The 27,229-nt window shown below is 38.5% G+C and overlaps 1 protein-coding gene across 1 annotated transcript; it reads left to right on the plus strand.

Annotated features, from left to right (window-relative positions):
- Positions 1-368: 368 nt before the first annotated feature.
- LOC131258208 (tropinone reductase homolog At5g06060-like) lies at positions 369-27,016 on the plus strand. The gene is made up of 5 exons (XM_058259346.1): positions 369-519; positions 7,541-7,748; positions 19,227-19,443; positions 19,562-19,674; positions 26,580-27,016. The coding sequence occupies exons 1-5, from the start codon at positions 443-445 to the stop codon at positions 26,781-26,783; spliced, it is 819 nt and encodes a 272-aa protein (XP_058115329.1). The 5' UTR covers positions 369-442; the 3' UTR covers positions 26,784-27,016.
- Positions 27,017-27,229: the final 213 nt, after the last annotated feature.

Raw genomic sequence — 27,229 nt, forward strand, 5'->3', positions numbered from 1 at the left:
GTACATTTGTAATGCAAACTGTATCTCACCCGATTAATGAATCCATATTATTAATTCCTGGAATAGGGAAAAAATATGATGGTGCGTTATGATGGATGGATTGGATTTATGACCTACACGGCGATGCTTGCACTTGTCTGGCGTGAGCACGAGTTTTACTATCCACGGTTCACAATCAATCGAGTGGGGCTTAAAGTTGTCTCATTAGATTGTTTTTGCGCAGCTTCTCATCATCACCATAGACCATAAGGCCATAATAATGAACGGTGCAGATCATTTTACGATCCAGCCGCACACCCTGAATTGTCATGTACATGCAAAAGAGTAGCATCGAAAGCAGTACGAGTGTATCCACCAGAACTTCTGTAAGTAGATAGAGAGAGGGACATGAGAAAAGGAGGAACGTCGTCCCTTCTGTGACGAACTTCTCATCGCGTGAGAGATGGGAGAAGAAGCAAAGAAGCGATGGTCTCTCCAAGGGATGACTGCTCTCGTCACCGGTGGAACCAAAGGAATCGGGTCCCTTCTCTTTCCCTACCTCCTTCATAGTTAGTTCGTGCTCCGCCAGAGTATTATAGATCATGTGTGAATATTCAAACTGTCCACACGTTATACTACTTCTTCAATCTAGACCGTCCAGATCATTGGCACCACCTTGGATGGGGCCTAGCCCCAAAACCACACTGATTTGAGGACCACACGATCCAACTTTGCCCATGGAATTGGACGGTTTCTAAACGCTGTCCGTTGGACAGCATTGATAGCCATGTGATCAGTGTGATTTTTGGTCCATGCTTCGTGGACCTTGTGCTATTTATATGGCTATGATCGCCTGATTGCTGTAGATGGCTTTTACGCGTTAGTTTGGGATTGCACACATCAATATAAGGTACTGAACATCTGTTTGAGCTGAGGTTACACACGTGTGGAAGATTGGGGGCATCCAAAAGCCGGGCACAACGGCCCCAAAAATAGGCGAGTCACCCATCAGATGGGGCACAGTATACAATTGACAGCTTTAACTTCTTCTTCTTCTTCTTCTTCTTCTTTGCCGTCCATTTATACTGCGCCCCACCGATTGAGTGGACTTTTGTCCATTTGGGGTGAGAGATGTACATTGTTGGGTCCTCTGATGGCTGGCTTAGATTTTTATTTTTTTCCACCCGCGCTCACACCACAATGGCTGGCTTAGATCTTGCCAACCTGTGAAAACATCCGGTTTTAAAGAGGATCCAGTGCAATCATGAATACCAAAGCAACAGGAGTTTATATCCTCACAGGAGACGTGTGCTGTAGATCCTGTTGGGTCCTATTTTTTACCGTTAGACTGTTTTGATACCCCGTTTGAAATATCGGTACAACGCATCCTGTATCATTCTTAGAGTACTGATATATATCAATTATCGCACATGATATATTGTTTGTTTCGAATAATTTATTGCACTCTTTGGGAAACATGGAAAAATATTAAGAAAATGATTGATTTTTTCAATGAAATTTCAGCAATGGTTAAAAAAAATCTTAATACACACATTTAAATCATATTATGTTTTATAAAAAGTGCATGTAATAGATTTACTTTAAATAAGATCCCTAACTATGTGTTGTATCTTTGAACTAATCTAACTCTATTCAAATTGAATGCATAACATTTGGTATGTTTGTGATGATCATTTCATTAAACACTCTTAGATACTTCGAAATTAGTCTCAAATGACAGCTGATCGAAGGAAAATTTTGAAAAAAAAAAAAAAAAAAAAAAATTTAAGAAGTTTTTATTAATTTTTTAAAGGAAATTTTGAATTAAAAAAACAAAAAAAGAAGAAGAAGTTTTTATTAATTTTTAATTAAAAATTATTTTATTTTTCAAAATTTGACAAGGACGTAACAAATCAGTAAAATTAGCCCTTATACATGCTTTGATTTCATGTTTAGAATGCAACATTGTAAGCAATTTGGGAGAAATTGAGGAAATTTTATTTTTTTTTCTCAATTTTCTCCAAATTAGATCACCTACAATCAAAATTTGAAATTAGAGTTTATGTGATGATCATTTCACCAAATACTCATAAATACTTTAAAATTTGTATTAATTAATATAAAGAATCAATAGATTTATAACAATTTGAAACTGATTTAACATTATTTTAATAAAAACAAGTATCGAAAATTAAAAATGTTCATCGAATCTAACATGTGGGATATATCGGCACTACCTTTGCATTTGGTATCGCACAGATAGTATACACGATATATCGTGGGGATATATCGGCCGATATCATCGATATTTAAAACATAAGTTGGAGATGTCTGAGTTCCAATGAGCACTTCCCAGTGAGTTAGCTATACATGCATGTGGGGCCCACAAACCTCTAGTTCCAATTGAGAAATGATCCAGTGCTCTCAAAGCCTATATTTGGAATACTTCGAATCCAAATCACAAATCAAGGTCATTCTGCATCCTTAGTTAAGCACAGTAACTTGTAATAGAATGGACTCAACTTGTAATGAAATGCATTGAAAACTGAAATTAGAATGCATTAAAATTTTGCAGTATATTTACAATAACTTGAATTTGATCATTAAATCAACTCTAATATCCCAAATAACATATGTGATATTTAATAGAATGATCATTATATAAACTTTGGCAAAAAATGATGGAATTTCGAACCTCTAGTGGGCCAAAAGCATAAGTATCAAAAATTAACAACTTGCCAACGTTTTTAAATCATTAATTTACATGGTCAATGTTTGGCCAATTTGAATCATTCTATTGATCTGATTTCAGTGATACAACTAATAATTATATTATTTTAGAGTGTCATCAGCCTACCACATGTTTAATAGATTAGTAGCTTAACTACGCTTTTGTTACACACAACTTGCTTATCTTAAAAAAGGAAGTAAAAAAAGTTATTTCACTCATATTACACTAGAATCACAATAAAAGGGAGAAAATTCTACACATACTAAAGTTATGTATTTCATTTACCTTCCATTTCATTTATTCTCAAATCTACGTTGTTAAATGACCTTGGAATTCCAAATACACCCAAATTGGTGTTGCCAAATAATCCCTAATTGTTCATACACTTTGTAGTTGTATATGCACATTAAACAATCCAATCGAATGATTTGGATTATAAATTATCCATAGTTGCATCATGAACTATAAAAAATCACATAGATCATATGTCGTTATCCATAATAAGTTGTCCTCTTTTTTATTGCCGTCCATTTTCCAACCCATAGATCAAAAGGTTAGCATGGCTTTGTAAAACTGGTTCTTTAGAATCATAAGCAATCAATTCTAGTCCTGGTAAATAGATAGTTCAACTTGTTGATTGAACCCACTTTTATATGACTAATCTTGACCGTCCAAATTAGGGCATATCACTCGGATGGTTGGAATGGTTTGATCAATGTGACTTTTGCCTGGTAGCCCATTAAATGGATTTAGAGTGATGACTCTATAATTAGAATGACGTGGTATATCATTTCTCTTTCTTATCTTGTCCACATTTTCTCTTCTATTTTGAACCCTGCTCCTAGTATTGTAAACAAGGCAAAACAATGAAGGCTTAAGGTCCCCACCACCGCACTTCCAACTGAACACCTTTCCTAACTATCTCACAGCATGAGGCAAAAAAAAAAAACAAAAAGAAGCTTCGGTGAACCTATCTAGCCCATGTGCGCTTTCACTCTGCGTACTCATAGCGAGCTCTCAAACCTCCTCCATGATTGGGTTCCACTTTTGCTCCTCATTATCTTGTTGGGGTAACAAGCTTGAAAAGAAATCCAATACAAACCAACACCCACCCACCCCCCAATCCAAGCAGCCTTCTGATTTGAACAATGTATTGTAATATTTGATCGCCTCAGAAATTATATCTTCATGATTTTCTAGCACAGCCCCTTCTTCTATCTTTATGTGTGACATTGTAAATTTTCACTGCCTCTTGGTAACAGAATCATTAAAAAATCATGTGTTCTGGTACCCTCCATGAGCCATTTGTTTCTAGATTCTGCTTCCTAAAATCTCTTCTTGGAGATGCGCCTTCGCCAGCTTGGTTTTGTATTCTCCAACATACAAAATTCTTGAACTGATATAGACATCATTAACTGACGTTCTACTTTCAAAACTTCATCTTCCTCCATTTGGAATTTCGGAAACACATCTCCAATATTGTCTTGTTCCATTCTCTTAGAGTTTTCTTCAACCTTTTCTTCTTCAGGAATACTGTGGTCATTAGGGAAGATTTCACCCTTACATTCTATCATTTTCTAACCAGTTTCAAGAAGCCACCATGACTTGTCAACATCATTTGGAACTTAAAAAGCTTAGGGCCTCTATCTTGAGATTTCATTATCTTCATATGAAGCAGGAAGTGGTCCAAAAATATTCTAGTGAGGTGGGAGACTTAGAAGGAAGGAAACTATCTAAGACATTCCATGTTCACAAGAACTCTGTCCAACCTAGCCCACAACCTTTTCCAACCTTGCCGGTTATTGCACTATGTAAATCTTAAACCACTGAAGCCTGCATCTAGGAGGCTTATTCCCCTCGTGCAATCATTAAACTCTTTCGTGACTCCAATGTCTAGGTCCTTGCCTCCATTTTTTTTCATTTGTTCTCAATATGACATTAAAATCACCATAGACTAGCTACGGCCCCATGATCAAGATCCCAAGCATACAGAGATCATGAAAAAGTTTCCTTTTTTCATTCCGATTACCCTTAGCATATATTGCAGATAATACAAATTCCTTATCATTTACCTCATCTTGAGTCTTCACCATTGTGCTTTGCCATGTTTCTCTTGATGTGGTTATTAAACATTAGCCAAATTTTGCTTTCTGTTGCTTCTTTCACCAATGATCTTACAAAGCGCAGTTTCTTTGCTAGGGGAGGCAATCTATCATCACCGAACATCGAATCACTACCAAGCTAGATTTATCGCCGCCAATCATCCATTTTTTCATATTATTTTCTAGAATGAGCCCAAGAAAGAGGCATATCCAAATCACAAGTGGACCACGCCATTCAATCAACATTATTTCTTGTGATGTGGTCCACTTGAGATTTCTATTTACCTCATTTTTCAACTCATACCATAAAATGATATGAAAAAATGGATGGATGGCATGGAAGGAGCCCATATAGCACCAACCACGAGCCATTAGATAGTGGCAGAGTCATGAGCCAAACCATGTCCTTTGTGGCCATTCCTCCTTCCTAGACTATTTATATCGAGAGTTGTACACAAGTTGAGTTGAACCGAGTTTGACCTAAGTTTGGTTTAACTTGTTTACATGACACTTCCTGTTTGAGCTTTACACAAGTTGTGAGCTCTGAGCCTATCCCTAGCGTTTGAGCTTGGTTTGGTCTAAATTTTACAAGGCTTGATCTTGGTTTGGTTTGGTCCAAATATCTAAGATAAGCCGAACCGAGCCTGGATCCTTACTCTTGCTCCGTGGTAGACTCTCATGAGTTTCATCACCTGGTCAAGGGTTTGAGTATCCACATGTGGTGAAATCCCACTAAGGCATGAGTGTGTGGGGTGTGTGCGCGTGTTTTTTTTTTTTAAATAACTGAAAAAAGCCGAACTGAGCCAAGTTCAAACATGGGTCAGCCCATTTTTTTAATTAAATAAACAATATACATAATATCAACTTTTTTATATAAAGATAACACTACAAAATGAGTGGAAAATGGATGGGCAGCGTGGATATGCATCACATACATTAAGGTTGACCTCGCCATTGGAAAACAGTATTAATCTAAAACTTTTGTCCCCCAACAATTTTAGATCTTGTGTTATATTCTATCAAAGCTTTGGATCTTCCTTATTTTTGGTCTCATACCATAAAATGAGCCAAAATTTTTGATGGACGGTTGGATAAAACACATATTATGGTGAGCTCCACAGATAGAGGTGTACACGAGTCGAACCAAGTTGAGCCGAGTCGAGCTTGGCATAGCTCAACTCGGCTCGGCCACTAGTTGACCCAAGCTCGAACTCGGCTCAACTCGGTCCTCGAGCCTGACCGGCCAGCTCGGCTCGAGATAGTTCGAGTCGAGTTCAAGCCTCTACAACATTTTCTCAAACACATGGAGTGCACCTTTAATTTCTCATAGAATGTAAAGCAGCATCATCGGTTTACAAGTATTTCATCAAATACTCAATAAGAAACATAAAAATCAAGATACGAGGATATTTGTTTCATATCCATACCTTGCTCGCCACCAGCCGACACTTCTTTGAATCATTTCATCAAACACTTGCTGAGCAACATCAATATCAAAATAACCGAGTCACTGAACTGGTTCAATTTGAGTTCGATTCGAGTTGGGGTTCGATTCGAGTCAAGTCAAGCTCGGGCAAGCTCGAACTTCGAGCTCAAAAAATCAGCTCGACTCAGCTTGAACTCTGTTTTGAATTTAGTCGAGCGAGCTAACCGGGATAACTCGGTTCGTGTACAACTCTACCCACAGAGCTTGGACTCCAACTACGTGGTGGGTGTTGAGGTCACCAACCAATTTGAATTCCACTTTAGCGCTAAGTAAACTTTGTGAGCCCATCGTCATGCATACGTATATTATCCGCGTCGTCCATACATTTTTAAATATTACTTTAGGACATGATTCAAAATTAAATCATTTCCAAAGCTCAAGTGGACCAAACAACAGGAAACAGTGTGCATTCATACATATGTATTATCCACGTCATCATGTATATATATTATCCATGTCGTTCATCCATTTTTACATATCATTTTAGAAATTAATGTTTTCAAAATTGAATTATATCTAAAGATCAAGTGGATTATAGGAAACAGTGTGCATACAACCAAATCGATCTGAATTAAACCAAGTTGAATAAAGCTGAGTCTCGAGCTGAACTGTCCTGATTTATGCTTGGCTTATTTTTTAAAACGGGCTTAAGCTTAAGTTAGTCTGAACTTAGACTGAGTAAAAGATACCTCGTTTCAACACTAGGTCTTGGCATCGATTCGCTAGTGGGAGTGGCTAACAGTGAAGTGTGATCGGACAGTGGGTGTACTAACAAGCTAACCCAAAAAAAAAGGTTAGTTTAACTTCTACGCAAGCCAATTCAAGCCGAGCCTTTTTAAACCAAATTTAGCTTTGGAGCTGTTTTGGTTTGCGTCCAGCTACATTTATATTCACGAAGGTAAATCATGATTACAAGATGTGAACCTTTCATCTGTTACGGTCTATGATTGATAGTGTGCAGCGCAAAAATTACATCCAGATAATCATCTTAGCCACCGATTGTATTACTTTTTAGGTATTCAATACTGGCCGTTAAAGAAAATTTCCAACCAACAGATAACATTCATCGGAAAGACCGTCGTAACAAACACCTCGTGGATGCAATTTTTGTTATATGGCCTATCTATGTAAGGGAACAATAGATGAACAGTCTGGATTCATTACACGTGTCTCCAAATGCTTCCTTCTTTAAGCATTTTTATATCCAAAATAAATAAACTCAAGTCCCATCCACGTATTCAGACATGCCATAGTGTCGGAGCTGGCTGCGTTCGGAGCTGTTGTACACACGTGTGCTCGCAAAGAAGCCGAACTCCAGCAATGCTTGCAAGAATGGAGAGAATCGGGTTTCCACGTGAGTGGCTCTGTTTGTGATGTGTCCGTGCGAGCGGCACGTGAGAAGCTGATGTCGGGGGTGGCCACTCTCTTCCATGGGAAGCTCAACATCTTTGTACGTCTTCTACACTTCTCTTAACTGTTGGTAGCCGCACGTTTGTGCGAATCACACGAGCCGTACTGGCATGTTTGTGAGACATCTGAGCCGCACATAAGGTGGTCACTACTGCAAAGATGATTTGGTACAAAAAGGTAGAAAAATCCCATATCAGAGAGGACACGTGTATACAGCGAACGGGATTTGTAGCATGTCTTTATGACATTCATTCTTCTAGTACAGTGATGGTCCACAAAAGAGTGTATTAGCTTGATTTTTGCACCAGGTTATTTTGGAGTAGGAACCACCTTAGAAAGCGGTAGAGATGGCCATGGGTCGGGTTTGTGCCTGACAAGGCTGGACCCAGGCAAAACTGACACTAAAGAGCCGGGCCCCAGCATGGCCTAGCATAGGAGAACGGATTGGCTACTCTATGCGACCAGCCAATGGCTGGTGGTCGGTGCTATGTGGGCCCCACCATGATGTATTTGTTTCATCCATGTTATCCATATATTTTTCTAGATCATTTTATGGTATGAGACCAAAAATAAGGTATATCCCAATCTCAAGGGGACCACATTACAGGAAACGGTGTTGAATGAACGTGGACCATTAAAAACTTTTTGGGGGCCATAAAAGTTTTGAATCAATCTGATCTTTGTTTCTTCCCTTCATCTGGGTCTGTATGACCTAATCAACAGATTGGATTTCAAATAATCAAGTACAGTGGGCCTTAGGAGGATTTTAATGGCGGATATCCAATCACTATTGTTTTCCTGTGGTGTGGTCCACCTGAGATTTATATCCCTCTCATTTTTGGGATCAAGCCCTAAAATGCTATGTAAAAATGGATGAAACACATATATCATGGTGGGCCCACAGAGTACCGACCACCTGCCACCGGGCTGGTGGCCAGGGGAGTCGCCAATCCGTTTCCTTAGCACAGCAGGTCAAAGACCGAGACTGAAAAAAGGTTGTTCGGCCTGGGCCTGACATGACCCTATGCAGGCCTGAAAATTGATAGAATCTCCATTTCCTATTGCAATGTTCATAATCTATCTATTGACCAAGGAAGCTAGATATGCACAATGGAGTAGGCATTTTAGAGGAATGAAATATACGGTCTTCATTCAAAATGGATGGATCCTGTGATGTAGGATTGTTATAGCTTATTTGTGAAATATGGCATGTACATGTAAAGTCAGGTTGGGCCCGGCTGGGATGGGTTATAATGACTTGAGCCCAAACTCAACTTGAAAATCTAGCCATACATGCAAACGCAAGCCCATCCCAGGCCCAGTAATAGGTCCAAGCCTAGCGCAGAGCCCGGTTGGTGGGCTTTCCGGCCCATTGCCACCCTTCCCGTAACTTTTGACAGGTTTTCACCTACGCTGCATGCAATAAAGATGCGCAAGGCAACACATGGGGAGCTTTGCAATACGGTGACCGTTTTGGAGATTTTGGCCATTCATCAGGCCATGAGCCTACCCAAGTTAAATGACCAATGGTCCATATTCAACGTTTCTTAATTAGTTTACTAAATTCAACCCTCGGTACTGAAACTTTCAAGTTTTTCGTTAGATCGTTTACTAAATTTAAGCCTTGTATATAAAACTTTCAAGTTTTTAGAGGTCATTTGAAAGTTTGGGTTTTGGGCTTTTTGGACTGAAGAATTCAAACCCATGCCAAAATGTTATGTTCGGGGGTTTGGAATTTGGCGTGTTTGGCATTTGAAATTCTAAAATGGCCAGCGTTTCAATTCCTCTATGAAGGTTAGCTTGCGTAGCCCAAAGAGCCTCTTGCTCTCTCTGCTGCCCCTCAAGCTTGTTGGGCGCATATAACTGCCAAAAAAAGACCATTTGAGAGTGTGAATTGCACGTGTGGCCCACCCACAAGGGATCATATAAGTGGGCCCCACATTGACCCAAATCCAACAGAGCTTGAGTCTGGAGTTTCCCTCTTTTAGCTCTAAACTAATCTGCTGCTTGATCCGTCTCTCTTAGAACCATTGCCGCTCTACTCTAATCTCTTCTACTATCATTACCATTGTCCCCCAAGCTTGAGTCCAAAGTTTCCTCCACTGCCTCTTTAGATTTCATAGATTGAAAATCTAAGTTACTAAATTCATTTTTAGATTTTATAGATGTTGGGAAGCGCGGAAGGTGAGCCCTCAAGATCTGACGGTCTACACGATGTTTGGAACCTTTACAAAGCAGAAGAACGGTGCTCCAACGGCCCGCCTATCTACTACTGGAGCAGATGGAACTATTCACACCTCTGATCCTACGGTATATAGTGGTCCCGGATTGCGATCTATGGATCAGATCGTCCCAAGGACAAGCTAAGATGGACAGACTCTCGTGCACAATGTTTCTTTTTCCGTATACTCTCAGTATTTTGTATATCTTATATTTATGCGAGAGAGAGCGCGTGCCTTTTATAGGAAAGGAGGGGAGATTGGATGAGACCATATCATCCGGTCTTATCCCTATCTCCTATTATAAATCAAATTCAATTTTAAATTTGAAATATAACCGAAAAGGAGAAAGGCCGGAAGATGCCTAAACATGTGGGACCCACCCACTAGTGATTGCTCACCAGTGGGCCCCACCGGCCTACGTCCAACATCTCCCACTCAATCACATTGTGAGATAGGCACATAAATTTGTCCATCTAACTTGCCTAATAACAATCATAAAACCAAACATCGCGATCAAAAGAATCAGAGGCGTGGGACCAGCTGGATCACCATTATCTTCTCACAGGTGCTTAAGTACTAAGTGACCACCTGACTAGTACTCAATAACCCAAGCTTTGCAATGCCTGTCCTAGTCCGCATGACCACACCGGATGGAGTTAACTCCCGACCTGGAGTACTCGGCCAACATACGCACTTATCCAACTTATCGAGTTATTCTGAAAACTTGATTTTTCACAAACTTCGAATAAAACCAATTCAAAGCAATACTTATATATATATATGCTTTTTAAGAAAAATACTGTTTGCAAAAGTCTAATAAAAACAACTCGATACTGCCGGCGGATAAGTCTTCAAGTGCGTATTTATAGTTCTAGAAACTTGGTGTAGCTGTCACGGGATCTTCCCCACGCAGATGTGTAATTTGGAATTAATCAAGCTGCTTTCCTAGCGTAACTGAGTCTGGCCAATCAAGGACCTTTCGTCATCGTACACTAAAGTAGCAACACTCAATCTCATCCTCATATACACAAGAGGAGGGTAGCTAAGGACACAAAGAGTCACCTACGGGACTAGCTACTCACACGTTGAAATGATTAGATCGAATCAAAGCAATCTGTAGGTAATAGGTCCCAGCACGTGGCTACAATCCACGTCGTAAAGTAGACAATACTAGGTGAATGTCGGGTCTACAATACGCAGGTCATTCTACATAAGGTACGACTCATCTCATAACCTCATAACCTGGCTTTAATTTCAGGCCATAACATTGATCGCATGTAACAGAATGGTGCGATTATGTTATTCGACTTTATCAGTCTCATCTTCAATCTTTATAAGATTGTGGGCGGATACGACTCACTCATATCCTCATCCTTTATTATTCACAATAAAGGGAAGTTCATACCTCAATGTATAAACATAGCCCTAAATGTACCTCTCTTGTACATTCAAGGTTGGTCAACCCGTGCGAGTGGGTGACCGGCCTGCCGACAAAAATAGAAATCCTTCATGATTTCAAGGTAAATGCTGATGATCTTCATACCTAGTAATATTAGTGTTCAATACTGAATAAAAAGGAATATATTATTCATTAATGAAAGATCAAAGGTACTACAAAACAAGTACATCAGTCAAGCTTTCTTCAATCCCATCTGCCTGACGTGAACCTGAAATAGATCTCTAGCTATAGGTTTCGTCATGGGATCAGCCATCATCTCCTTAGTAGGAATGTAGCTGAGGGCGACCTTCTTATCTCTCACTTGATCACGGACGTAATGATACTTGATCTCAATGTGCTTAGATTTCTGGTGGTGTTTAGGGTCCTTTGCCAAGTCAATGGCAGAAGTATTGTCTATCTTCAGCAATATAGGCTGACGAACACTCGGTACAACACCCAGACTCAATAGAAATCTGCGAACCCATACACACTCCTGAACTGCAGCACAACATGCAATGTACTCGGCCTCCATAGATGAAAGAGCTGTGGATGTCTGTTTCTTACTCGACCATGAGATAGCTCCTCCTCCGAGTAAGAATACGTATCCTGAAGTAGACTTTCCCTCGTCGGCGTCATTACCCCAAGCAGCATCTGAATATCCTTTAAGCTCGAGGCTAGTGCCTTCATAACACAACAGTAGGTCTTTTGTTCCTCTGAGATAGCGGAATATACGTTTGACGGCTTGCCAATGAGACTGTCCCGGGTTACTCTGATAACGGCTGACTATGCCAACTGCATAGCTAATATCCGGTCTGGTGCAAAGCATAGCATACATTAAGCTCCCTACTGCACTTGCATAAGGTACTGAGGACATAGCCAATTTCTCGGCTTCAGTCTGGGGACACGATTTCCTGTCTAGCTTGGTAGCTTTATCCATAGGGGTTTCAACAGCTTTTGAATTTTCCATCCTGAACCGCTCTAAGATCTTTTGTATATAGGTTGCTTGAGACAAGCCTAAAAATTTCTTAGGGCGATCCCTGATGATTTTTACCTCAAGAATAAAGTTGGCTTCACCGAGGTCTTTCATCTCAAAGTTCGAGAATAGCCAATCTTTAGTCAATATTAACAATTGTATGTCATTACCAGCTAACAGGATATCGTCTACATATAGAGATAGTATCAGAAAAGATCTTCCAGACCGTTTTATATATACACAATGATCTTCTTCACTCATCTGAATCCAAAAGTGGTGATGGCCAAGTGGAACCTCATGTACCACTGTCTTGAAGATTGCTTCAGCCCATAGATAGATTTTAGCAACTTGCAGACTTTCTTCGGATGCTTTTTGTCCACATAACCCATGGGTTGTTGCATGTATATCTCTTCTTCCAAGTCACCATTTAAGAATGCGGTCTTTACATCCATCTGATATAACTCTAAGTCTAAACTTACGACAATGGACAAGATCATGCGGATTGAGGAGAACTTTGCAACAGGTGAAAAGGTCTCCTCGTAATCAATGCCTTCTTGCTATGTAAAACCTTTAGCAACTAATCGTGCTTTATACTTGTCCACTGTACCATCTGCCTTTCTTTTGATCTTAAGTACCCATTTATTACCTATCGCTTTGCGATTGGAAGGCAGATCAACAAGTTCCTAGACTTTATTCTTCTCCATGGAGGCGATCTCTTCGTCCATAGCATTTACCCAATCGGCCGAGTTAGAAGATAATAATGCATCCTGATATGAATCAGGTTCATCATCATCAACTGCAACGCAAGAGAATGTTTACCCCTCAATATCGAAGCATCTTCGGGGAATCAATGCAAGAGAATGTTTGCCCCTCAATATCGAAGTATCTTCGGGGAATCAATCCTCTTTCGCTTCGACGTAACTCAGGAGCCTGCTGAGATGTCCTCCCAGTCCTTGTGAACTATAGGAGCATCTTCATCTTGAGGAGCAGAACTCCCACTCTCCTGAGATAGATCGGGTATTTCAAAAAATTCTATTGGAACCTTTTGCTTCATTCGGCTTGGGTATCTATCTTCAACGAAGGTCACGTCTCGGAATTCTATCTCAATCCATCGTCCATGGTCCTCATAAACTAGAACGTATCCCTTTGAATGCATAGGGTACCTAATGAACACGCATTCAATGGTTTTACTATCAAGTTTACCTCTATGTTGAGTAGGTAGCAAAACATATGCCAATGATCCCCAAGGGCGTAGGTGGGCAAAAGAAGGAGGCCTCCTAGACCACATCTCATATGGAGTCTTAGGAATGGATTTGGATGGGACTCTATTAAGGACGTAGACGGCTGTTCTCCCCAGAATATGGTAGAGAGATTGGCTTGTGCCATCATCGATCTAACCATGTCCAATAGTGTCCTATTCCTTCTCTCTGCAACACCATTTTGTTGTGGAGTGTAAGCCATTGTGTACTGCCGAACAATTCCAACGTTTTCACAATATGATTTAAACGTTTTAGATGTATACTCGCCACCTCTATCAGATCGAAGGGTTTTAATCTTTTTCTCAAGCTGATTTTCTACCTCAGCTTTATATTTAAGAAAACAATCAAAAACCTCAGATTTGTGTGAGATGAGATACACATATCCATAACGCGAGTAATCGTCAATGAAAGTGACAAAGTATTGACATCCGTTTCTGGCATGTACATTAAATGGTCCACAGATATCTGAATGGATTATCTCAAGTGTGCCCTTAGACCTAGCCGCTTTGGAAAATGGTTTCTTCGATGTCTTCCCGGACACACAATGTTCACAAAATGGCAAATCAACTTTGGATAAGGAGTCTAACAGACCAGAACGTACTAGTCTTGTCATACGATCCTTTCCGATGTGACCTAACCTCGCGTGCCATTTTTGAGATTCAGATACTACATTTTTATTCGACATAGCAGATAAAGCAATATGGGCATTATCACAATCTACGTCTAGAATAAATAAATCTGAAATTAAATTTTTCCATGCAAAGATGAGGTTATTTTGTCTCATAGAAACTCTAGTCCCAGAAAATCGAATATCGAAACCATCAAATAATAACCTAGAAACAGAAATTAAATTCCGACGCATTCCCGGTGCAAAAAGAGCATCACGAAGGATTATTGTTTGCCCTATGCGCGTACGGAGATGGAGAACGCCAATCCCTAGTACGTCTTCAACATCGTTATTGCCCATGTACAGCTTATAACTTCCTTTGGCTACAGGCTGGAATTCCTCGAGTCCTCGACGACTCTGTGTCACGTGCTTTGTTGCGCTTGAATCCAAAATCCACTCGTTAGATATAGTATCAACGGAAAGGATTTTAGAACAAACGCCTACATACAAAGTATCTTGTGACTGAGAAATTACCGTCTTTTTGTGGGCACACTGTCGAGCATAATGGCCGGAATTTTCACAGACAAAGCAGATTACATTTGTCTTTTTCTGCTTCTTCTTTCCATTCCCCTTCTTGAGATTTGGAGCAGGTGTTGTGGTCTTCTGTTCTTAATTATTCTTCTTCGCCTTCTTGCGAGCTTTGGACCGTTTATTGTTAGCTTTTCGCTTATGGGTCTCTGTTACAAAGGCCTTGGCCGAACCTGGCTGAATTGCATTCATTTCAACCTCACGTACCAAGTGGCCACAAAAGTCTCTGAACGTTGTGATAGAATCAGTATGGTTCAGAATTCTTTTGATTTGGGCCCAAGATTCAAGCAAGGAACGGTGTATGGCTATAATCTTCTGATTTTCAGTCAATTTGCACCCAACATTCCTAAGGGCACCTATCATTTGCTCCATCTTACGAGTATGATCTTTGATGGGACAGCCGATAGGCATCCTATACTCCTGGAATTCCAATTCCATTGCCCTAACTCTCGCATCTGACTTCTGCGCATAGGCATCTGTCAGTGCTTCCCAGATTCCCTTAGCGGTTTCATGCACTTCATACGTAGGTATGAGTTCTTTGTGCATAGTGCTAAGAAGGACATTACGGGCTGAACGATTTTGTTTTCGCCACTTATTATAGCGAGTCATCGCAACCCTATGTTCTTGTAAATTTCCGTTTTCAGCCAGGATGGGTTCCTCTTGAACTACATCGAGTGTGTGAGATATATCGTCCTCGTCTAGAAGGCATCGCACTGCGCGGGACCAGTCTTCGTAGTTGTTGCCGTCGAAATGTTGTCCTTTTAGTTGTTCAGCGATTAACGCTTTGGAGGCCATCTCTACATTGCATGAGTATCACTACTTAGCTATGATCTAAGGTATGGACACTAATCATCAGCATTTCTACGTGTTATATAAAATTTTAAAGTATAAAAGCAGTTAACACATCTTAATGAGATCTGAAAGTCCACATACCCGAATGGGCGGTGTAGAACAATCAAGTTCTCAAATTAAGATGAGATTTAATGCTTTTATAAGAATAAATTTATATAACGTGCAACCTTCCATTACATGGTTGCATGCATCATTTGGTATAGGAGAATAAACTCCCACTCAGGTTATGCACAACCTTTATATGTGTATATGGAGTATCTAAGCACTAAGTTTTACAATTACCAATGAAAACAAAATAAATAAATATGGGGCTTAGATCTAAATACATCAAGCCAAATATTTTCTCATATATAAACATCATCATCAGAAAGAAAAATGAAGTGCTAAGATATCAGAAGAGTACAATCTTCACCTGTGATCATGACTATTAGTGATGGATCCGATCATTACCGATAATGATCATTGTTGATGATGGATCCTTTCATCAATATTGATCATCATAGTTGATTATCGTTTCGATTACTAATAAGCTTTAGATCAACAGTGAAGAAAAGTTATAAAGGAAACAACATTCATATGCCACATTACACTAGAGGGGCATCATACGAATTCATGGGACCATCATATCATAAGCATACATGCATTCATTACACACAGTACTACACTTGTGCATCATTATGTATTTGTAATATGTGCATCATTAGTACTAGATGAGCAGCCCTTATTCCATGTACATGTGCCACATTGCTACAGGTGACATGGAAATCAGATTGCGTACTTAGTAAACTCCTTTGAGCCAATCTCAAAAATATGTGGTTTATCCATGTCGTGCATCCATGTGACCCACTTGATAATAATATTTGTCATAAATTCAAGCTCACCAGATGGATGGACGGTTTGGATACAATACATATCTCGCCATCAGACGCACATGAATTGCTGACGTCCATTTAAAAGCTATATGGTAATGCATTGAGAAGACTTCTTTTAGCACATGGATACAACACATGAATTGCTGACGCACATGGATACATCACATGAATTTCTTATACCATGTTTATACACATATGATATATATCAGCCAATCTACTTCCCAATACAGTATTACATCAGCAATATATTTGTGGTGTACTTCAAGACGATATCTATATTACTAGTAGTTTATATCTTGCACATCATACACCACATGTATACACGTGCACACGTTCATATTAGCCAACACGTGGACAGATAGCCAACACGTGTACAGCAGCTATACAGGTAGCTAACACGTGTACAGCAGCTATACAGATAGCCAACACTTGTGAAGTAGCCAATACGTGTACAACAGACCCACCATGAAACAATCAACACGTGTACAACCAACACGTGTGAAGCAGCCAAACGTGTACAGCAGCTATACATGGAACCATTAGAATAAAAATGGCGTACAAAACATCCCAGTATTCTTAAAAGGATTGACATCCATACGGCATAAAACGTCCAGATGTTTTATACATGGTAGATGTGATGAAGGGTGGCATGAGATCTTTTGTTTGTAGTGGTCCACCTGATTTGTGGATCTGCCTCATTTTTAACCCCATATCATTACACGATACATAGAAAATAATGAACGGAGCAGATCCCCAAGAAAGCATCATAAGTGGACCCCACCTATCCAACCCAAATAAAAAAAATCCTTTCACGGACAAACAGGAATGGGTGCAGCGTTAAAGGGTTTTTATTCCATCTTTATGCTCCATATGTGGGCTGTCCAGTCCATAGACCCATTTAAAATTTGGGCCCGTGGCCTAAAATTATTTTACAAAACTAATGGAGGGTGTGGATTTATCGTCAATTCATCACGGTGGACCCCACTTTGACTTTTAAAATCCAACCGGAAGCTGCTGCATCCTTTAACAGCGCACGCCTATTTCGTCTTCAAGCGAACTTCTACTGAAATTCTCCACCGAAATTCATGGGGCTGAATAGCTGGGGTGTTGTACATTAGCCAATCACGTGTACAATACAGCAACTTTATGGATTCTGACTAGTGGGTCCCACCGTTAGTTAATGCCTAAGAATTCTAAGTCTGTGACTTATATCCATAACACACATCCTTAGAATTTATTTATATGACAAGTGATCTGTTGCACATTGTACTCATAATTCTAAGTATGATTTAACTCACATACATAGAATTGATTTATATTAATAAAAGGCTCTTATTACTGTAATGGATTAGCTAAGAAAACAATCCATTGTGCACATTGTACACACTGATTGATTTGATACTAAAATCATAGACATGAATCTTGTCCAACAAAAAATCTGAACCATCCATTTCCCTCATATGATTTTAGGGGTTGGGCCATAATTCCATTCCTAAAGGAAAAGATGGGCCACTTACCTTTTTAGATGATAATAATCGGAGATCCGCCGTTAAATATGCTCTGATACCACTGTTGGGAAGCGCAGAAGGTGAGCCCTCAAGATCTGATGGTCTACACGATGTTTGGAACCTTTACAAAGCAAAAGAACGGTGCTCCAACGGCCCGCCTATCTACTACTGGAGCAGATGGAACTATTCACACCTCTGATCCTACGGTATATAGTGGTCCCGGATTGCGATCTATGGATCAGATCGTCCCAAGGACAAGCTAAGATGGACAGACTCTCGTGCACAATGTTTCTTTTTCCGTATACTCTCAGTATTTTGTATATCTTATATTTATGCGAGAGAGAGCGCGTGCCTTTTATAGGAAAGGAGGGGAGATTGGATGAGACCATATCATCCGGTCTTATCCCTATCTCCTATTATAAATCAAATTCAATTTTAAATTTGAAATATAACTGAAAAGGAGAAAGGCCGGAAGATGCCTAAACATGTGGGACCCACCCACTAGTGATTGCTCACCAGTGGGCCCCACCGGCCTACGTCCAACAATAGATTGAAAATCCAGGTTGCCAAACACAATCTCAGGGATTCCAAATCCTGAATTTGAATTCTTAACTAGAAATCTAAATCCAAACCATCAAAACGACCTCTTATGATATTTGCTTCCAACTAATTAATTCATTATTTTTCCATTGATGGAATTTTCCTCAGCAAACTATTTGTGGAATTTTTAGTTTTTCATATCAAATTAATAAAAAGTTTAGGGCCCGTTTAAATTATGAATTATATCAATAATGCATTGTAAAAGTACCATTATTACAATTTTACCATGATTATGTTTAAACCTATAATTCAATAGTCAAATGCAATTGCAATAGAAGCCAAGTAAAGGAATTTATAATTATTACAATTTTATATTATATTGTAGTGAAAGTCTCCTAACCAATCATTCATATATATATATATATATATATATATATATATATATATATCAATGTATGTTTTTTTCTATGATTTACCAATGAAGTAATATGAAATTATCATCATAACAATTTTATCATAATAAACCAAACACAGGACTGGTTAAATCCCTTGTATTCAAGAGACGAGTAAATGAATTTGTAATCATTACACAATCACAATACATTACTGATATAATCACGATCCAAACAGACTCTTAACGCTTGGTTGCCTCATTGTAGATAAACAATGTTGGGACGGATATAAGTAAACCAACGATAGCAGTTACAGCCGAAGAATTCGCATTGACAATGACCACCAATTTCGAATCTGCTTACCATTTGAGCCAACTTGCACACCCTCTTTTAAAAGAATCAGGACAAGGAAATATAGTATTTATCTCATCAGTTGCTGGTTTGGCATCATTTGGCACTGCAACAATTTATTCAGCAACTAAAGGTAACTAACTAGACATGTTCATTAGTTATGATTTTGTTACAAATCTAAAATTTAGAGAACTTGATTAGACGACTGAAGAATTTCTAATGTTTTTTTTTTTTTCCTTCTACTCTTTTAGGAGCATTGAATCAACTTACAAAAAATTTGGCATGTGAATGGGCAAAAGACAATATAAGGACTAATTCTGTGGCACCATGGGTTATAAAGACTACAATGCCAGCTCTAACTGCAGTAAACCTCTTCCCTTCATTTCTACTACAATTTTTAGAGAAATTTTGGTCATGCAAAGCACCATCACAAAGCGGATTCAGAACCATAATTGCACCACACATGAGAATCTAGAAAACATGTTCAAGATCTACGCCATTAATGTTACAGGCCCCATCACAAATAGGGCTTGGTTTACTAAGTATTGAGCTAATATCCATTACCTTCCCTAACCACATCCATTAGGTTTTTACCTCGTGTTTTGCCTTGATCTTGAAAATTCAGGCTGATTCATCACTTTGGTGGGGCAGGGAATAGTATAAAATTGTACCTAAAACCACTAAATTCATTTCATGGCTTGCATAAGTTTTTAAATATATAGTGTGATATTTGGATAAATCTTTCTTGATGAGGCACATCGGACCAAAAGATTGGATAACATGTCAGCACTATGGTGGGCTTACATAAAACTAATGGTGGGCATGCCCATCTTGTGTTAACATTGTATAAGAGTATATGTGTGAGCACAGAGCCTTTTATTTAGGTACGTTAAAAAAGTCTTTTATTTAGGTACGTAAAAAAATAAAATAAAATAATCCCAATAATAATACGAAAAGATACCCCTTGTGCGGTGAAGTTTGAATAGGAGATGGTTTCTCCTTATTACAATGGTAAAGGGATTTTGACCGTACTAGCATTATGGTGTGGTAAAATTCTTGAAAAGAAAGGGAAGTTTCAGATATTATGAGGATAGTCATCTAACAGGTTTTGAAAAGTTTTTCATACCAAATTACCTTTGTCCTTCTATCAATAGTTGTACGGTGTTTGAGTAAAGAAGAAATTACGTAGTATTCAATCCCGAGGAAGTGATGTGGACGAAATTTGTTATTGGGCCTATTGGAATCTAAATTTAATCCATTTATTTTCTTTGTAGCCCTCTATTTATACGGGAATATGCTAACATCTTTCTGACACAATCTCTATATGGCCCACAAAACCTGATAACCTATAACGATGTCCATTTGATACAAACTATTTTCTTATAATGTGGTCAATGTGACTTGTGAATGTTGATCATTCTTCCAACCATGGCCTTCTATGACATTTCAAGGTTAATAGATAAAGTGGATTCTACACATGCGATGGTGGACTCCAAAGACGGTGTACAAACGCTCTTAGAAATGGCTAAATGTTGCTTCTTCTTTTTTTCAAACTTTTACAAAAGTCATTATTTCTTGGAAAAGTGAAGATCGTGGGACCCACTACCACTTTCCCTCTGGCATTTCTCTCATCCGGAAGCTTCATCCACCATGATTGTAGCATTCTCTGGCATCTTCAGGCATTTATCTAGTAATTCTCCAGTCTCCCTACTATGTTAGTCATTTTTTTAAAGGTAAATAAAACCTTAAATTTTGGCATTGTCGATATTTTTTTTAAGAAAGTAGATTGTAATGTGTTTTGGCATTGTGTTAAGGAGGATCGAAGTGGAGAAGTAGTTTTCATCCACTAAAGGTTGTGGTTACCATCCACTAAGGGTTATAATTATCATCTAGTAAGGGTTGAGCTTGATGGTCAAAATGTGAAGGGTCGAGATTGGGCTGGATGAAGGGTCGAGGTTGACAACTTAGAAAGTTGACAACCTCGACCTTTAAAATTTGACAACCACGACCCTTCACGTTGTCAAACTTCGACCGTTGTCAACCTCGACACATTTGACAACCACGACTCTTTACATTGTCAAACCTCGACCCCTAGTTGATGACAACCTAGACCCTTCACATTTGACAATTACGACCTCGGCCCTTCACATTTGACAACCACAACCATTAATAGATGACAACCTAGATCCTTAACATTTTGACAACCTCGACCCTTCTCATTTGACTACCTGTATTCATTTATTTTTAATGCAAGTTAACCCATATTAGAATATTATGGTTCATTGGCCCATCATATGTTATTATGATGGAGGGAGTATATACAAAAAGGGAACCTTTTCGTACGTAGGTAGGGACTCGAAAGGGATTGTTGTGAGGGATGATATTACGTATTAGGAGCTCCTAGATAAAATGCATCAAATTATGAAGAAAACACCGTATGAAATTGATTTGATAATGAATGTTGTGTACGGTGAGGTATTACGCGGTTACTCCATCCATATACAATCAAAGACAATGAAGATCTCGAGGCATATATGCTCTTCTATAGACAGAGTCTACGTACTCAGATATCATTATATATAGAGAAAGCGAGATGTACACCTCTCATGCAAGAAAGAAACATACACTCTATATTACATTCGAACATATAGTCCCCTGATCTGCAGCCTTCAAGCAATGATCGATGACTCGATAATTACAATATACCTATCCCTTCAAGGAATGATATGTGTCATGATTGATGACTCGACGATTGCGATATATCTACCATTCAAGTAATGATATATGTCATGATCGAGGACTCAACGATTACGATATACCGTTATTTCAATTGCTAGGTAGCGAGTACGATGCATATATTTTTAACCCTTTGACTAATTATCAATGTCAAGGAAGAGCTGACGACTGCAATATCCCTATCCTTTCTGCTAATGCTACTTGTCTTGATCCATTGGTTCAATTCAATCCACAACCTATAAACTTAAATTTACTCTTACCAGTCAATGAACACTATCAAGACACTTCTGAATTGTTGGATACTTTCGTTGCTCCATCTGATATCATTTTACTTGATATACGTATAGCCGATATAGCTTTTGTTAATGTAGATCATTAAGGATATCCAGAAATGGTGGATGAACCCAATCAAATATCTATCGAACAAATGTTTAAGGACAAAGGCCAATTATATAATTTTCTGAGTAAATATGCGATGTACCACAAATTCAAGTTTAAGGTCCTGAATTCAAACAAGCTAAGATATACGATTAGGTGTGTTGATGTTAAAATATCGATGCCCTCCTTAGACTACTTATGGACCTGCAAAAGGAGACAACAATGGAGACCTTGGCTACAACAGGGGACCCTCAGATGCCAAAGTTAGTGCAGACCAACTGGGTCTAATCGAATGTAGGGTTTATAGTGTGTATTTTGTGTTACCTTTCACCACACGTAATGTCCTTATTTATAGTTATTAGGCGCTAGTGGCATAGATGGTAATCTCCCTACTTGATAGGCATGTATTGTAGAGGGAACCTCCCCCTAAGCATGTCATGGTTATCTTCCGAGATCCTTGAGGGAGATCATAAAGAGATCTATTTGATAAGATTTCTGAGTGGTTGGGATCCGAGAGGATCGGAGTAGATGGCCGAGGCCAACCTTTAGGTCGGAAAGCCAAGGTTGTCCTATAGATCAGAGGTTCAAGACCGATCTTCCAAGGTTGAACTGTCAATTGTGGCCAAGCCTTCCTTCAAGGCATGTTAGGTCGATTGGTAGTTCGTCGGTCATGATAGTAAGAGGTCGACCACAGTCGGACCCTCCACTAGTGGTCAGGTCTTCAAGATATTCGTAGGGGTCATGCTCGGTTGTCGGCGACGAGCTACCTCCTTTGGAATGATTTGTGTTCTCTCTCATACCGGTCATTCTTGGTCAGTCCATTTTCACCCATAACAGTTACTCCCTTACTTCAGAGCGTCCCTTGCAAGCTTGGGAAGTAAGTTATTGTGGACTGACACTTGGACAATGTCTTATATAATGTCATTCGCCTGAGAGGTCGACGGGTCAAATTGGTATGTCATTATTGCTAAAGAGAGAAGGGTAATTGGTGTGGAGATCGAGGGAGATCCGTAATGATTGCGATGGTACGCTCGAGGAGGTGTGTGTTGGAACAGTGCCTCTTCGGTTCTCGGCCAGTGACATGCGGGCACGTGGCTTTACCTTGGAGGTCGGGTCGATCTGTGAATGGACAGTCGCCATGTGGAAAGAGGTGTGAGCTGTAACGCCTCCTCGGCTGTGGCATTAAATGTGGGCAATTAATGCTTGTGGCCAAGGACTTTATAAAAGGGGGGAAATTCGAAAACCCTTCTCATTTGCTCCTGCTGCCACTGTTGCGTCTCTAGACCAACAGACTAGGTGATTTCCAGTAAGTCAAAAATCATGCTCCGGCGACCTCTATTTTTCCTTTTTCCCTTGCTCTACTTCTTTTTCTTATTTCTCTTTGGCCGGTATGTCCGATATCTCAGATGAATGGGTTAAGCCGAGAGCCTTTCGTGGCGATTCTGAGCTGGAGAGTTTAGACTCCCGGTTGTGGGCTCCTTCTAAACTATCGCCTCCAGTGATGTTGGGCCATGAACGAGCAATGGAGTCTGATCCAATAGAGAGGACCTATCCTAATTACATGTGACTTTTCCCAACTCAATTTGAATTTACTCAACTTGAATTTAAATTATGTTAGTAGTTTTCAATCCAAACTCAAGTCAGATTATTAAAAGTGTGGCCTACCAAAGTTTTTGGATCATCATGACTTTTAAATTATGAGTGAACATGATGTGTCTTACCTAATGGATAGGTGAATCTCATGATAAGTTCCATCTGCATGCCCATTGGTGTTTGATGCAAACCCCAAGTGCAAGGCTGCGATGTACTAATAACTCGACGAGACTAACGTCGTATCCACAAGGACTTATGATTGTGCGATTTCTGAAACACTTTAGAACTAGAACTAGAACTAAACTAACTACTGAAATTTTCTTTAAAGAGTAACGATGTAGTTAAAAAGAAAATTAATAAGGATAAAATACTAGAGCGCCAAGGATCCACTTATATCTATATCATAATATTTAATTCACTTGATTTAATTAGATTACTCAACTTGAATTGAAGTCCATCCTATCTAACTGGATAATGGAGCAATTTAATCATCATTCATATATTAAAACATATTTAAACTTTAATTTAATTGGTTCCCACATTAAGTATCAAAGAATCGATTGTATGGAATTCAAAGCATTTATCATGCCCTTAGTCTACGGTAGATCATTGAATTTTACAGATTAATTCTTTGCAAAATAAATAAGAAATTAGTCAATAGTTTTCCAAAGCATCCAATGTGCCCGAAGTCGACAATGGATCAAAGTAAACTGAAAATAAATCTTCATTTAAACCAAATATCAACAAATTGTTCAACAATCAAATCAATTACTTGAATTAAAGTAAACTAAAAGCATTAAGAATAACTACAAGCTTCACCTCTTAAACCTAGCTAAGAGATTACTCAATCTAAGACATGATTGAATTAAAATTCTAAAGAAAAACATAAAAATAGAAGAAGAACCTAAGGATTAGAGAATGACTCAGAAGAAGCTTCCCTTCTACCCTAATTCATATGTAAGAAAGCTTAGAATACCCCTTTAAATAGAAAAAATCTGCACTGTCTTGAAACTAATTTTATTTTTTTTATTTTCATTACACTTCGGCTACAACCGACAATACACTTCTGTCAAACTGAATATACCTTTAGTCGCACTAAATTATCTCCCGATTGCAAATGAATTTCTCCAATTTTCATCTGAAGTTTTTGTCTCCCTTAGGTTGCACCGAACCTCCTTTCGGTGATCCCGAACATGGCTTCAGTTGAACTAAATGTAGAGCCAAATTAACTCTGAAAATCACAATTTCTTACCAGACTATATTGTACACTTTCGATCAGACTGAATCAACCTTAGGTGGGACCGAATAGTCTATTAATTTTGTTTACGGACTTTGTGATTCTTCCATTCTTTTGTCTCTCCTTTACACTTGGTTTTCTTGGATCTTTGGCACTTGAAAGCTTCATTAATCACCTCCAAATCTCTAAATCTTCACTTGGTTATTCTTTGAGCATTAAATATTCTTTTTAATCATACCTTTTATCTTAACTCTCCAAATCACATCACATAATAAAATATATATAATTAGATCCATTAAGCGCATTTATGCTTATAAAACCAGTGCATAATAAGGAAAAAATATACAATATTTCACACTGAACAATTGGTTAGGCAAAGTGACCAACCCAAGGTATATTAATGGGTTGAGAAAAGATTATAAGGGTATTTTGATTATAAATTGTTTGAGAAAATAAATCTACATAGTAGAGGGTAACTATCCTTCTTATCATTCATAGTTGAGGTCTCCCTAATTAATCTAAAGTAGATTCTTTCATTTTTCATAGATTTGAGAACAACTTTGCATTAAAAGTCTTTCATACAAGGCATGCTCATATTCTTTAAAACCTTTAATTTTAAATAAACTTTTAATAATGACTCATTTGGACACACTCTAAAAAAGACACTGTATAACACCTAAATGCCATTTTAAGTCGAACCCCAACTTGTCTTTGTTAGAGTGAGGTTAGACCATATTAGGTGTTCTTACGAACTACCGTATTATTTTTAAAATATCTTATTGCTATAAATAGAGAGAGGGGAGAGGGAAAACCCTGTCCCATCTTCTTTCATAATACTAATTCAAACATGTGTATTGGCTTTTTTACTTTCATTATACCTTAAGTTTGTGCTAGTATTGTTTGGTGTGAAATATGTTTATTGCTTAAATAAGTCCTTATTTCTCAGCCTCCTAGCCAAACTTAAACTACATTGGTTTATGAGTTAATTCATTTTGATGTCTAGAGTCCAATAACTTCTACTTCTTATTTTAAATATTTCATTTATTTTATAGATGATTATTCAAAATTTTCATGATTATAAATCTAAAATATCTATCATATTTAAAATATTTACTAAATATTTTACGCATTTGGATGCATTTTTGCAAACACAATCTGGTCATGCAATCGTTAATATAGGTCCTAAAAGTCCAATCACTAAAAACCAATCAGATGGGTTTTTTTTTCTAATACTAAAGTTGCAAAAGAACCTCTTTTGTGAGTTGTGTCGAGACAGGCCCTAAGTTGGTAATCACCTCTAAACATATTCTTTTCTCTCTTTGTAGTTGCTTGCAAAAAAGGAGTTAAAGGAAGCACTAATCTCTCGGACTCCTCTTCGACGCTTTGGAGAGGCTACAGAGGTTTCATCATTGGTGGCATTCCTTTGTCTTCCTGCTGCTTCATATATTACTGGTCAAGTAATAGCCATTGATGGAGGTGTGTCTGTCAATGCTTTCTTCTACCAGCCATCAAAGATGAGCAAACTTTAATCACTAATGGCCCTTATTTTTCTTGATCATATCCAAAGTGAACTAAATAATTTGTGTAATCCTTTTTCTTTTAAGCCATGTTACTAGCAAAAAATTTCTATGCTACAATTCTGCATAGGAACATGTGAGATGCTTGTAATGTATAAAAGAAGTTGGGTGGAATAGATACCTCCATGTTGCTATAGGAAATGTTGGATCAGGGCCTTTTTTAATCTAAACTATTAATTTGATGATGTCATAGATGAAGTTAGAAGCCTTTAAAAAAAAATTAGGCTAGAAGATGCTAAATTTTTCAATAAATGGCCCACAAAATAATGGTTAATGAGATGGTCCAAGGGAAAAGAGTGCATGAAGATTGAAAGTGGATCTGACACGGTGTGTGCAAGACATCCAACCCATTCAACAGGTGCATCCATGGTGAAAATGAAACCTAAACATTGGATTGG

Source organism: Magnolia sinica, chromosome 10, assembly GCF_029962835.1.
Source record: "Magnolia sinica isolate HGM2019 chromosome 10, MsV1, whole genome shotgun sequence".
Taxonomy (NCBI): Eukaryota; Viridiplantae; Streptophyta; class Magnoliopsida; order Magnoliales; family Magnoliaceae; genus Magnolia; species Magnolia sinica.

Excerpts from the sequence above, each read along its gene's own strand:
- LOC131258208 (XM_058259346.1), top strand. The coding sequence starts at position 443 with ATGGGAGAAGAAGCAAAGAAGCGATGGTCTCTCCAAGGGATGACTGCT. Across the intron at positions 7,749-19,226 it reads ATGGGAAGCTCAACATCTTT|ATAAACAATGTTGGGACGGA; the intron begins GTACGTCTTCTA and ends GCCTCATTGTAG. Across the intron at positions 19,444-19,561 it reads AATTTATTCAGCAACTAAAG|GAGCATTGAATCAACTTACA; the intron begins GTAACTAACTAG and ends CTACTCTTTTAG.